The sequence below is a fragment of the Babylonia areolata genome, chromosome 30 (genome assembly GCF_041734735.1).
Source record: "Babylonia areolata isolate BAREFJ2019XMU chromosome 30, ASM4173473v1, whole genome shotgun sequence".
In the NCBI taxonomy this organism is placed as follows: Eukaryota; Metazoa; Mollusca; class Gastropoda; order Neogastropoda; family Buccinidae; genus Babylonia; species Babylonia areolata.
The window spans coordinates 5,911,070-5,926,069 of record NC_134905.1 but is presented as its reverse complement, the minus strand read 5'-3'; the positions used below and the strand labels follow the sequence as shown (position 1 = coordinate 5,926,069).

Genomic DNA, 15,000 nt, shown 5'->3' with positions numbered 1-15,000 from the left:
TACAAAGACATTAAAGAAATCAAAGATTACAAGTAAAAAATGAATCATGATCACCATTTTACAGTGACTCTTATTCAAAATACACAAACATTCGCTGGGAAACATTACAAGTCAAAAGAACAAACTAACCACAGTTCAATACCGCACATTCTAATTTGACTAATGCAGTTGACCACTTCCACAATCACACTCTAATTCAACTACAGAAAAAAAAGGGAATTCACACTATATTGCACATAAAATTCAACCAAAGAAGTTTTATCAATCATTCACACAATAAAACATTCTAATTTCTAAGCTCTGAAAATGAACCCCAAAATCCACAGTCTATTACGTCATCGTCATAAGAGTTACCGTACTTACATACTTGCAGTGGAGGGGGTCGCTTTATACACATCACCAGGTGGCGCGGTAAGCATCTTCCCAGTGACATGTCGAACAACTGACCAACCGCGCACTCCGACACGTACGCGCCAAGGGGACTAATCGGGTTGGAGCAGTTGTAAAACTGCGCGCAGTTGTCTTTCTTGGGCGCGACAAACCCTGGGTCTTTCCGACAGGTCGCGTTGATGTCTGTTTTGAGACAGAGAAATGAGAAAGAGAGAGTTTGGGGGAGCGGGGGGGGGGGGGAGTGAAAGGAGAAAGAGAGAGAGGGAAAGACACAGAGAGAGAGGGGGGGGATAAAGAGAGAGATAGAGAGAAAGAAAGAGAGACAGACAGACAGAGAAAGAGAGAGACACACAGAGAGAGAGAGAGACAGAGAGAGACAGAGGCAGAGACGTAGAGAGAGAGAGAGAGCGGACAGAATAAACTACTGTGCAGACAGACACAGAGATAATAATTTAACGGGAGGAGTGGGGGGGGGGGATGGGGGGGAGGGGTTGAGGGAGAAAGAGAGGGTGGAGATCAAGAGAGAGTGGTGTGTGTGTGTGTGTGTGTGTGTGTGTGTGTGTGTGTGTGTGTGTGATAGAGAGAGAGAGAGCTGCAATTTGAAGAATTAGAAAAAAAAAAGTGCGACACAATGAAGAGAAGAGAAACTCTGTGTGTGTGTGTGTGTGTGTGTGTGTGTGTGTGTGTGTGTGTGTGTGTGTGTGTGTGTCTGTGTCTGTGTGTGTGTGTGATACTCTCTCGTTAACGTTGTCTCCTGTCAAGTTCATGAAGTCGAGTCGATCAAAATTTTGTTTCAACCATCTGCTCAGGGAAAAACAAACAACAACAACATAATATGTTGGCATGTAGACAATTTGGTATCAAACATAACATTTAAAATCATAACACCGATAACAACCGTAGTAACAACATCTACAGCAACACCAAAAACAACAACGAAGACAACAACAACAGCAACAACAGTAGCAGCAGCAACTACTACTACTACTACTACTACTACTACTAGTACAGCTGCTGCAACAACAACAACAACAACAAAGCAACAACAACGATTACTACAAGAACAAGAATAATTTTAGCAACAACGACCACATGAATAACAACAACAACGACGACGACAACAACAACAACAACAATTGAAGCAACAGCGACCACCACCACCACCACAACAACGACAACAGTTAAAGCAACAACGACCACAGCAACAATAATGAAAGCAACAACGACCACAGCAACAATCAAAGCAACAACGACCACCACCACAGCAACAACAGTTAAAGCAAAACAACGACCACAGCAACAATCAAAGCAACAACGACCACAGCAACAATCAAAGCAACAACGACCACCACCACCACCACAACAACAACAATTGAAGCAACAACGACCACAGCAACAATAATTAAAGCAACAACGACCACAACAACAATAATTAAAGCAACAACGACCACCACCACAGCAAGAACAACAACAATTGAAGCAACAACGACCAGAGCAACAGTAATCAAAGCAACAACGACCAGAGCAACAGTAATCAAAGCAACAACGACCAGAGCAACAGTAATCAAAGCAACAATGACCATAGCAACAATAATCAAAGCAACAACGACCATAGCAACAATAATTAAAGCAACAACGACCATATCAACAATAATTAAAGCAACAACGACCATGGCAACAATAATTAAAGCAGCAACGACCACAGCAACAATAATTAAAGCAACAACGACCACAGCAACAATAATTAAAGCAACAACGACCACCACCACCACAACAACAACAGCAACAATCAAAGCAACAACGACCACCACCACCACCACAACAACAAAAACAACTAAAGCAACAACAACAACAACAACTTACCAAGAGGAGGTGTGGTCGTACTCAGTGTGGTGGTCGTTGTCTTTTTCGTTGTTGTCGTGGGCGTGGTGGTGGTGGTGGTGGTGATGGCTGTGGTGGTGGTGATGGGGGTGGTGGTGGTGGTGAGGGTGGTGGTGGTGATCTCTGATGTGGTAACTGAAGCCAGGTAAATTTTTAAAAAAAAAAAAAAAGAAAAAAAAAAGAGATCATTCATCGTCATTATCATCACCATCATCATCATCATCATCATCTTTGTCATCATCATAGCTGTAGTCGCTACTGTCTTCATCGTGTTTTTCTCGGCATCTTCGTCACCAGCGTCATCATTTAATACGCGTCCGCCTAGGAAGGCGAGAGAATCTGAGCGCGCTGGTTCGAATTATGGCACAGCCGCGGATATTTTCTCCCCCTCCACTCGACCTTGAGTGGTGGTCTGGACGCTAGTCATTCGGATGAGACGATAATCCGAGGTCCCGTGTGCAGCATGCACTTAGCGCACGTAAAAGAACCCACGGCAACAAAAGGGTTGTCCCTGGCAAAATTCTGTAGAAAAAATCCACTTCGGTAGGAAAAAAAACACAGATAAAACTGCACGCAGGAAAAAATGCCCCCAAAAAATGTGTGGCGCTGTAGAGTAGCGACGCGCTCTTTCTGGGTAGAGCAGCCCGAATTTCACACAGAGAAATTTGTTGTGATAAAAAGAAATACAGATACAAATGCAAATATACACCACACCTCCTTTCTACACCCCTCCCACACCCGCCCCCCTTCACATCCTAGCATCTTACCCGCTCCAGGTGTGGTCGTAACAGCGATTGTCGTCGTTGTGGTGGTAGTCGTCGTGGTGGTCACCACTTGTCCGAGGCACAGTTTTGTCCGGGGGTCAAACTTGGTGGAGCACCGACCCAGAATCATCCGACCGTCCACGCAGCGATAGAAGAGAGTGTTGTCGAACCTGAACCCGCCGGTGTCCCCGTTTCGCCTCTCACAGGTCGGGAAGGCGGTAGGGCAATAGGGGCAGGGAGCCACGGGGCAAAAGGTGTAACTGTCACCTGTTGGGAGACCAATAGATAGATAGATAAATGAATAGGTAAAATAAATAAATAAATGGTAAATAATCAATCAATCCCCCCCCCCAAGAAAAAAAATCACACACACACATATATTATATATATATATATATATATATATATATATATATATATATATATATATATATATGTATAGCTGTCAACTGTGGCAGCCAATGAATAATTAGATAGATAAATAAATAGATAAAGGAGTAAATAAATGAATGAATGAATGAATGAATGAATGAACTTGATAATCACAACCAATCAATCATTTGGAAATTATATATATATATATATATATATATATATATATATATATATATATATAGATAGATAGATAGATAGAGAGAGAGAGAGAGAGAGAGAGAGAGAGAGATTTGTGTGTGTGCGCGTCTGTGTGTGTGTGCGCGCGCACACACACACTACACATTTCAAAATTCACCCGGGTATACAAACTCACAGGGGTCCAAAAAGAGGGGCCGGTTGTTGCACTGCACCGTGGGGTGTCCTTGTACAATAAATGATTGTATCTCTCTCTCTCTCTCTCTCTCTCTCTCTCTCTCTATATATATATATATATATATATATATATATATATATATATATATATATATATATATATATATACAAACAATAAAAAGTAAACAAACAAACGAACAAGCAAACAAAACAGAAATATCTATGATGAAAATATTCTCCAGGCATACAAATTCACAGGGGTCCAGAGGTAGGGAGCAGTGGTGGCACTGCACCGTGAGGTAGTCCTTTGCACAACAAATACATTAACAAATAAGCAGACAAACAAGCAAATGAGCAGTAAACAAATAAATAGTAAAATAAATAGATATATGTATATTTTTTTTTTAATATGTAAAAGAAATATGAAAAATAAATCCTCCAGGTATACAAACTCACAGGGGTCCAAAAACAGGGGCCGGTTGTTGCACTGCACCGTGGGGTAGTCCTTGCACTCCTGAGAGCCAACGTCGTACAGCATAGGGTAGCGGCACTCCTGAACGTCGGTCAAGTTCTTCGTGCAGTCGTAGTACTGCGCGCAGTTCGTCGGGATCTGAACGCGCCCCGTCAGATAAGTCGTGCAGAACTTGAACAGGGATTCTGCAGTATAGTATAGTATAGTATAGTATAGTATAGTATAGTATAGTATAGTATAGTATAGTATAGTATAGTATAGTATAGTAAAGCGCCCCGTCAGATAAGTCGTGCAGAACTTGAACAGGGACTCTGCAGTATAGTATAGTATAGTATAGTATAGTATAGTATAGTATAGTATAGTATGGTATGGTATGGTATGGTATGGTATGGTATGGTATGGTACAGCGTAGTGTTGCGTAGCACTGCATAGCACAGCGTTGCGTAGTGTTGCATAGCATTGCATAGGATAGTGTGTATCTAATTCAATTTCCAAATGAATGAATAAAGATGTATTGTATTGTATTGTATTGTAGGATAGCGTATTGTTGTGTTGCGTAGCATTGCATAGTGTAGTGTAGTGTCGTGTAGTGTAGTGTAGACAATGGTGTAATATAGCATATATAACAGTAAAGTTGAGTAGATAAGAGAAGGGCTAAGGGTGATTTAATTAAGTGTAGAGTGGCGTAGCCGAAGGTAGAGCCTACTATAATAGCCGTGGACCAGAATAGCTGATAGTATTGTATCAGAGTAGAGTAGACCAGATAACGATACCTGATAGTATTGTATCAGAGTAGAGAAGATAAGAGAACGATAGCTGATAGTACTGTATCAGAGTAGAGTAGAGTAGAGAACGATAGCTGATAGTATTGTATCAGAGTAGAGTAGAGAACGATACCTGATAGTATTGTATCAGAGTAGAGTAGAAGAGAGTAGAGTAGAGAACGATAGCTGATAGTATTGTATCAGAGTAGAGTAGAGAACGATAGCTGATAGTATTGCATCAGAGTAGAGTAGAGCAGAGAACGATACCTGATAGTATTGTATCAGAGTAGAGTACAGTAGAGAATGATACCTGATAGTATTGTATCAGAGTAGAGTAGAGTAGAGAACGATACCTGATAGTATTGTATCAGAGTATAGTAGAGTAGAGCAGAGTAGAGAACGATAGCTGATAGTATTGTATCAGAGTAGAGTAGAGAACGATACCTGATAGTATTGTATCAGAGTAGAGTAGAGTAGATAACGATATCTGATAGTATTGTATCAGAGTAGAAGAGAGCAGAGAACGATACCTGATAGTATTGTAGCAGAGTAGAGTAGAGTAGAGAACGATATCTGATAGTATTGTATCAGAGTAGAGTAGAGAACGATATCTGATAGTATTGTATCAGAGTAGAGTAGAGCAGAAAACGATACCTGATAGCATTGTATCAGAGTAGAGTAGAGAATGATACCGCATAGCCGAAAAGTATGGTATCGCATATGATAACAGTACACTAGAGTACAGTAGAGTATGAGAGAGAGACAGAGAGAGACAGAGACAGAGAGAGAAAGAGAGAGACAGAGAGATTAACAGCGACGGACAGAGTAAAAACTCCAGCCTCTTCCCTTCCCAAACCCCCAAACAAAATCCAACCCACCTCGACTGACTTCCGACACGCACTTCCGGTGCGTGATGTCGAAAATCAGCCCACCTGTGCAGGCGTCTAACTTGACCACGCGCTGGTCCCGGCATTCCATGAAGGATGACGTCATTTCCTGATTGATGACGGGGAAGTAACCGTTCAGCTTCCCGTAACAGCTTGGCATCACCAGTTCACATTTCTGGCAGTTGGTTGACGTACACTTGTAACCCAAGTAGTCGCCTATAGAAAATAAATTAATAAGAAATGATAATGTAAATGTGAGTGCAATTACTATTGACGATAGTGATGACAGGCGCACACTTGTAACCCAAGTAGTCGCCTAAAGAATATGAATTTGGAAATGTCCATATCTATCTATCTATCTATAGTAGTCTCCTAATGGAAATGAATCAATTAACAAAACATATAAAGGTGAGTGCAACAGTGACGGTAGACGTATATTATTTATAACCCAAGTAGTCGTTTAAATAAAATAAATTAATAAAAAATTATAAATGTGAGTGCAATCATTGTTAATGATGTTGATTTTAGACGTACACTTGTAACCCAAGTTGTTGCCTAAAGCAAATAGTTTATCAGAAAATATAAAAGTGAGTGCAATTATTGTGGATGATGGTGATGGTTGAGGTACACTTGTAACCCAAGTAGTCGCCTCAAGAAAATAAATAAATAAATAAATAATGAATATTAAGGTGAGCGCAATTATTGTTGACGGCAGTGATGGTAGACGTACAATTATTGTAACCCAAGTAGTCGCCTTATGAAAATAAACTGAAAAAAATGTAGATAAAGGTGAGTGCATTTATTTTTGACGACGATGATTTTAGACGAACACTTGTAAGCTAAGTAGCCGCCGGGAAAAAAATAAAAAATAAATGTGAGTGTAATTATTGTTGACGACAATGATGGTAGATGTGTACTTGTAACGCAAGTAGTCGCCTAGAGAAAAATAAATCAATAAATAAGAATAAAGTGGGGGGTCGGGGGTGGGGGTGGGGGGGGCATAGGGGGGGTTGTTTTTTTGCTGCCCCATCATCTGCACCGTTTCAGTGACATTACTCCCACGCCGCTCATTTAGATTCCCCCATACACGGCCACACCCGGGTTCGTCCGTCACAGTTCCAGCGTCGGCAGTCCCCAGGGAACCATCAATGTTAGGTCGCCAGGAGGCCACACACCAGAGGAGATCCTGCACTGCTGCTGAGTCACTTCGGTGGTGTTCAGTGGTGCCTGTTCTGATTTAACGTACTTAAGACACTGAAGACATTGACAGGACTCACCCCAAGCACGGAAGTGGAGGGGTATCGAAACTGAGGTCACCATGAGAGCAGGGCATGAAAGGCCACAGACGTTGAGACTGTTTTGTTTATATTGATGATGATTTGAGAATAAAGTTTAGTGCAATTATTGTTGACAACAGTGATGGCAGAAATCTACTTGTAACCCGCGTAGTCGCGTAAATAGAATAAATTCTTTTTTTTTTTAAATTGCAGAGGTGAATGCAATTATTCTTCACGACGGTAATGGTAGACGTATACTTGTGACCCAGGTAATCGCCTAAAGAAAAAATTAATGAATAACAAACAATAAATGTGAGTAATCATTGTTGACGGTGGTGATGGTAGACGTGTACATATAACTCGAGTAGTCACATGAAGATTTTTTTTTTTTTTTTTGATACAAAGGTGAGTGTAATTATTGTTGCCGATGGTGATGATAGGCGAACACTTATAACCAAGTAGTCGCCTAAAGAAAATAAATTAATTTTTAAAAAAATGATATGAAGGTGAGTGCAACTATTGTTGACGACGGTGATGGCAGACGTACATTTGTAAACCACGTTGTCGCCTGAAAAAAATAGATTAATAACAAATAATAAATGTGTGCAAGTATTGTTGACGACAGCCAACAACAACAACAATAATAATAATATGGGTGATTCCGAGTGCAAAACGATGATAATGATAATAACAACAGCAATAACAACAACAACAACAAAACAATAGTGATAGTAATAATGATACTGATGATGATGGTGATGGTGATGATGATGAATAATGATGATGATAATTATGGTCATAATGATAATGCTAGTACTACTACTACTGCTGCTGCTGCTGCTGCTGCTGCTGCTCCTGGTAATGATGATGATGATGATGATGATGATGATACTCAGAAGAAGAAGAAGAATGACGACAACAACAAACAACAAACAAACAAACAAACTTCCAAAACACCTACAGGGTGAAATATGCTATAACAACAACAAACAAGCAACAACAACAAACCAACAACCCCAGAACACCCACATGGCGAAATAGGCTATAACAACAACAACAACAACAACAAACAACAACACAAACAGCAACAAACAACAACCCCAGAACACCCACATGGTGAAGTAGGCTATAACAACAACAACAACAACAACAACAACAAACCAACAAACTTGCAGAACACCCACAGGGTGAAAAAGGCTATGACAACAACAACAACAACAACAACAACAACAACAACAACAACACAAACAACAACAACAACAACACAAACAACAACAACAACAACAACAACAACAACAACACAAACAACAACAACAACAACACAAACAACAAACCAACAAACTTCCAGAACACCCACAGGTTGAGAAAGGCTATAAACACAACACAAACAACAACAACAACAACACAACAAACTTGCCGAACACCCACAGGGTGAAATAGGCTATAAAAACAACAACAACAACAAACAACAAACCAACAACCCCAGAACACCCACATGGCGAAATAGGCTACAACAACAACAACAACAACAACAACAACAACACAAACAAAACAAACCAACAAACTTGCAGAACACCCACGGGGTGAAATAGGCTATAACAACAACATCAACAACAACAACAACAACAACCCCAGAATACCCACATGGTGAAGTAGGCTATAACAACAACAACAACAACAACAACAACAACACAAACAACAAACCAACAAACTTGCAGAACACCCACAGGTTGAGATAGGCTATAACAACAACAACAACAACAAGAACAACACAAACAACAACAACAACAACACAAACAACAAACCAACAAACTTGCAGAACACCCACAGGGTGAAATAGGCTATAAAAAACAACAACAACAACAACAAACCAACAACCCCAGAACACCCACATGGCGAAATAGGCTATAACAACAACAACAACAACAACAACAACAACAAACCAACAAACTTGCCGAACACCCACAGGGTGAGATAGGCTATGAAACAACAACAACAAGAACAACACAAACAACAACAACAACACAACAAACTTGCAGAACACCCACAGGGTGAAATGGGCTATAAAAACAACAACAACAACAACAAACAACAAACCAACAACCTCAGAACACCCACATGGCGATTAATAGGCTACAACAACAACAACAACAACAACACAAACAACAACAACAACACAAACAACAACAACAACACAACAAACTTGCAGAACACCCACAGGGTGAGATAGGCTATGAAACAACAACAACAACAAGAACAACAAGAACAACACGAACAACAACAACAACACAACAAACTTGCAGAACACCCACAGGGTGAGATAGGCTATGACAACAACAACAACAACAAGAACAACACAAACAACAACAACAACACAACAAACTTGCAGAACACCCACAGGGTGAAATAGGCTATAAAAACAACAACAACAACAAACAACAAACCAACAACCCCAGAACACCCACATGGCGATTAATAGGCTACAACAACAACAACACAAACAACAAACCAACAAACTTGCAGAACACCCACGGGGTGAAATAGGCTATAACAACAACAACAGCAACAACAACAGTTTCAGTTTCAGTTTCACTTTCTCAAGGAGGCGTCACTGCGTTCGGACAAATCCATACACGCTACACCACATCTGTTGAGCAGATGCCTGACCAGCAGCATAACCCAACGCGCTTAGTCAGGCCTTGAGTGCATGCTTACATATTTGTGTACCTATGAAAGTGGATTTCATTTTACGTAATTTCGCCAGAGGACAACACTCTCGTTGCCATGGGTTCTTTTTCAGTGCGCCAAGTGCGTGCTGCACACGGGACCTCGGTTTATCGTCTCATCCGAAAGACTAGACGCTCAGTTTGATTTTCCAGTCAAACTTAGGAGAAAGGGCGAGAGCGGGATTCGAACCCACACCCTCACGGACTCTCTGTATTGGCAGCTGAGCGTCTTAACCATTCTGCCACCTTCCTCCACAACAGCAACAAAACACAACCCCAGAACACCCACATGGTGAAGTAGGCTATAACAACAACAACAACAACAACAAACCAACACACTTCCAGAACACCCACAGGTTGAGAAAGGCTATAAACACAACAACAACAACAACACAAACAACAACAACAAACAACAACAACAAACAACACAACAAACCAACAACACCCACAGGGTGAAATAGGCTATAAAAACAACAACAACAACAACAAACAACAAACCAACAACAAACTTGCAGAACACCTACACGGTGAGATAGGCTCCCGCCGTGACCCACAAGACACCTGGTCGTGAGGCTTGCACTCCATCGTTTCCGGGTCCACCAGGTACGGGTACTTGCACTCGGAGACGTACTTGGGGAAGTTGGGCTTCACCGTCAACTGCTGACAGTCGTACAACAGGCTGCACTCGCTCGGGTGGGCGAGTTTACCTGTAGGGTTCTCACTACAGTAGAGGTCTAGGGTTCCTGTTGAACAAAGAGAGAGAGAGAGAGAGAGGGTGGGTTGGGGGGTATGGGGGTAGGTAGGTGGGGGGGTGGGGGTGGGGGGGGGGGGTGAGGAGGAAAGGGTTGCAGAGTATGCAACATGTATATCGAATACCCTTGGATATTATGTCCAATGTCTTATTACAGATCTTTCTTCTTCTTCTTTTTTATTTTTTTTTTTTAATCTATGCATTAATTTATTGTGATGTGTTGTATCTGTATTACTTAGTATTAAGTTTTTGCGCATTGTTAAAAAAAAAAAGTCTTATTACAGATCTTTATTTTTTATCTGTGCATTAATTTATTGTGATGTATTGTATTTGTATTGTTTAGTATTACGTTTTTGCGCATTGTAAAAAAAAAAAAAAAAATAATAATAATAATAAAGAAAAAGAAAGAAACGAATGAATGAAATATTTTTTGAAACTTAAAAAAAAAAAAAAAGAAAAAGAAAACTCTAGATTCCAAAATAATTAAGGATATGGAAAATATATTTGTATTTGCATTTCTTTCTGTCACAACAGATTTCTCTGTGTGAAATTCGGCCCAAGGAGAGCGCGTCGCTACACTACAGCGCCACCCTTTTTTTTTCTATTTTTTACCTGCGTGCAGTTTAATTTGTTTTTCCTATCGAAGTGGATTTTTCCACAGAATTTTGCCAGGAACAACCCTTTTGTTGCCGTGGGTTCTTTTACGTGCGCTAAATGCATGCTAGCACACGGGACCTCGGTTTATCGTTTCATCCGAATGACTAGCCTCCAGACCACCACTCAAGATCTAGTGGAGGGGGAGAAAATATCGGCTGCTGAGCCGTGATTCGAACCAACGCGCTCAGATTCCCACGCTTCCTAGGCGGACGCGTTACCTCTAGGCCATCACTCCACTCCATGGAGGGAAAGACAGAGTAATATCAGAAGAAAAAACAAAACACAAGCGCAAAGTTTGCAGAAGGTGGGTTTAGCTATTCATAACTTGAATGAAAAAAAAAAAAAAAAAAAAACACAGAAGAAAAATAAGGAAACAAAAAACGGCTTCCTACAGGGCTACAGAGCGTGAGAGGCCGTTCAGAATAATCATATGTTTTCAGAAGCAATTTTGTCGAGAATTAAGAAGTTCTCCTATGATTCTGTACTTCACTTTTTGAAAATACTCTTTAAATTCTTGTGTAAAGCAAAACAAAACAAAAAAACAACAACAAAACAACAACAACAACAACAAAAAACAAAAGAGAGAGAGAGAGGGTGGTAGAGAGAGAGAGGGAGAGAGAGGGGTGAGAGAGAGAGGGGTGTGAGAGAGAGAGAGGGAGAGAGAGAGAAGAGAGAGAGAGGGGTGAGAGAGAGAGGGGGGAGAGAGAGAGGGTGAGAGAGAAAGAGAGAGAGAGAGAGAGAGGGAGAGAGGAAGACAGAGAGGGAGAGGGAGAGAGAGGGAGAGAGATGGAGAGACTAAAACTTGAATCAGGAACCCATGCTGTTCTCAGATGGTTACATCATCACCTACATCATCATCGTTATCATCGTCATCGTCGTCATCGTCATCATCATCATCATCGTTGTTGTCGTTGTCATCATTATCATAGTGGCAATAGTTATTCAGTAATATGTTGTAGTATTTTCATTCATTAAACAAAACGAAGACAATGAAATGGCTGTAATGAATATGATGATATCGAGAAATTTCCGATGTTGTAAGTCCATACATTACAGTGACGAAAGATCCGAGACTGAGCTTCAATGCCCACTGAAGTACACACATTACAGTGACGAAGTTTCAACACGCTCTGGAATCCTCACATTACAGTGACGTAGTTCCAACATATTATGAACTCCGCACATTACAGTGACGTACTCCCCGAAACACTCTGAAGTCCACACTTTAGAGTAACGTAATTTCAAAAACACTCCGAGGTCCTGACATTACAGTGACGTAGTTCCAACACACTCTGATGTCCAAACATTACAGTGACGTAATTAAAAAACACTCTTGAGTCCTCACATTACAGTGACATAGTTCCAAAAACCCTCTGAAGTCCGCACATTACAATGACGTCGTTCCAACATACTCTGGTGTCCACACATTACAGTGACGTAATTCCAACATACTCTGAAGTCCTCACATTACAGTGACATAGTTTCAAAAACACTTTGCAACAGTGACGTAATTAAAAAATACTCAGAAGTCCACACATTACAATGACGTACTTCCTAATACATTCTGAAGTCATCACAATACAGTGACGTACTTCCAACACTCTGAAGTTCAAATATTACAGTGACGTAATTCCAAAAATACTCTGAAGTCCACACATTACATTGACGTACTTGCAAAAATACTCTAAGTACGTATTTTATGGTGATGTAGTCCCACCATTATCTGATGTCCAACCTTTACAGTGACGTACTTTCAACATACAATACAATACGTTACAATATTCCGCACATTGCAGTGCCGTACTCTTCAAAACACTCTGAAGTCCGCACATTACAATGACGTAGTTCCAACGTACTTTGAATCCACTCATTACAGTGACGTAGTTCCAGCATATTCTGAAGTCCACACATTGCAGTGACGTAGTTTTAAAAAGCACACCAAGAAGTCCAAACATTATAGTGGCGTAGTTGCAATCCACACATTGCAGTGAAGTACTTCCAGAAACTCTCTGAAGTCCAAATATTACAGTGACGTACTTCCATCATATTCTGAAGTCCACACATTGCAGTGACGTAGTTCCAAGGTTCAGTTCATACAACACCCTCGAAAGTCCGCAAATCACAATGGCGTAGTTCCCAATGTTCAGCTCCGCAGTTACACACAACAGTGCACACATTACAGTGACGAAATTTCTGGATTCATTTCCTCCAGTGCACATTCCTTTCTAGTCCGCACATTACAGTGACGACGTCATTCCAACACACTTTGAAATACACACGTTATAATGACGTAGACTTTGACGTCCTTACATTACGGTGACGTGGTTTCAAGTTCAGTTCATCTAATACACTATCCTTCTTCTTCTTCTTCTGCGTTCACTCGTATGCACACGAGTGGGCTATTACGTGTATGACCGTTTTTACCCCGCCATGTAGGCAGCCAGACTCCGTTTTCGGGGGTGTGCATGCTGGGTATGTTCTTGTTTCCATAACCCACCAAACGCTGACATGGATTACAGGATCTTTAACGTGCGTATTTGATCTTCTGCTTGCATATACACACGAAGGGGGTTCAGGCACTAGCAGGTCTGCACATATGTTGACCTGGGAGATCGTAAAAATCTCCACCCTTTACCCACCAGGCGCCATCACCGTGATTCGAACCCGGGACCCTCAGATTGAAAGTCCAACGCTTCAACCACTCGGCTATTGCGCCCGTCTAATACACTATCAACTTCACGTATTACAGTAATGTAACACCGAGTGGAAGCACAATTTCCAAAAAATAAACTTTGTGATATGTTCTCTGTTTTCTACTACATTTTTTGTGCCACAACACACTCACACTATTTTTTTTTTCACGCTCACACATATGCACACAAATATTCATACTCCCTTCCCTCTCTCATCCCCAACACACCTACACACGCACACACGCACGCACGCACACACACACACACGGGCACGTACGCACGCACGCACACATACACTCAACCATCCACCCTCTTTTCTCTCCACTCTATTTTTCTCTCCCCCCCCCCTCTCTCTCTCTCTCTTTCTCTGTCTCTGTCTGTCTGTCTCTCTCTCTCTATCTATCTATCTATCTGTCTATCCATCTATCTATTTCTCTGTCTCTCTGTCTCTGTCTATCTCTCTCTATCTATTTCTTTCTGTGTCTCTGTCTGTCTCTGTCTATCTGTATCTCTCTATATCTATCTCTCTATCTCTCTGTGTCTCTGTCTATCCCTCTGTCTCTCTCTGTGTGTGTCTCTCTCTCCCCCCCCCCTCCCTTACACACACCACCCCTACACACACACAACACCTCACACACACACACACACACACACACACACACACACACACACATAACATCCAAAACACTCACTCAAACTGATCTCAGGACCGCAGCTCCTCAGCTGGGGATCGAACACGAGCCCCGTGGAGCAGTTGAGGATGTCCACGGTTCGCTCCGAGCGGCACAGGATGTGGTAGGGTGTCAGCACGTGACCCGGGTAGGCGCTGTACCCGTTGGGCAGCCCCAGGCAGCTGGCTTCGCAGGGGATGCACTCCGGACGGTCCAGGCATCGACCTATGATGTAGTCGCCTGGCGGGAGAGAGAACTCAGTATCAGTATCAGTATCAATACCGGTATCAGTATCAGTATCAGTACCAGTACCAGTACCA

General features: G+C 41.5%; 1 protein-coding gene across 1 annotated transcript in view; it reads right to left on the bottom strand.

Annotated features, from left to right (window-relative positions):
* Window positions 1–15,000, bottom strand: part of LOC143275235 (uncharacterized) — a 51,742-nt gene that overhangs the window by 15,695 nt on the left and 21,047 nt on the right. The window contains exons 5-11 of the mRNA XM_076579209.1: window positions 14,702–14,920; window positions 10,463–10,651; window positions 5,897–6,121; window positions 4,239–4,439; window positions 3,039–3,302; window positions 2,254–2,406; window positions 368–573 (exon numbers count right to left, since the gene is read on the bottom strand). Of these exons, the coding sequence (XP_076435324.1) occupies window positions 368–573; window positions 2,254–2,406; window positions 3,039–3,302; window positions 4,239–4,439; window positions 5,897–6,121; window positions 10,463–10,651; window positions 14,702–14,920 (1,457 nt within the window). The remainder of the gene's footprint in view (window positions 1–367; window positions 574–2,253; window positions 2,407–3,038; window positions 3,303–4,238; window positions 4,440–5,896; window positions 6,122–10,462; window positions 10,652–14,701; window positions 14,921–15,000) is intronic.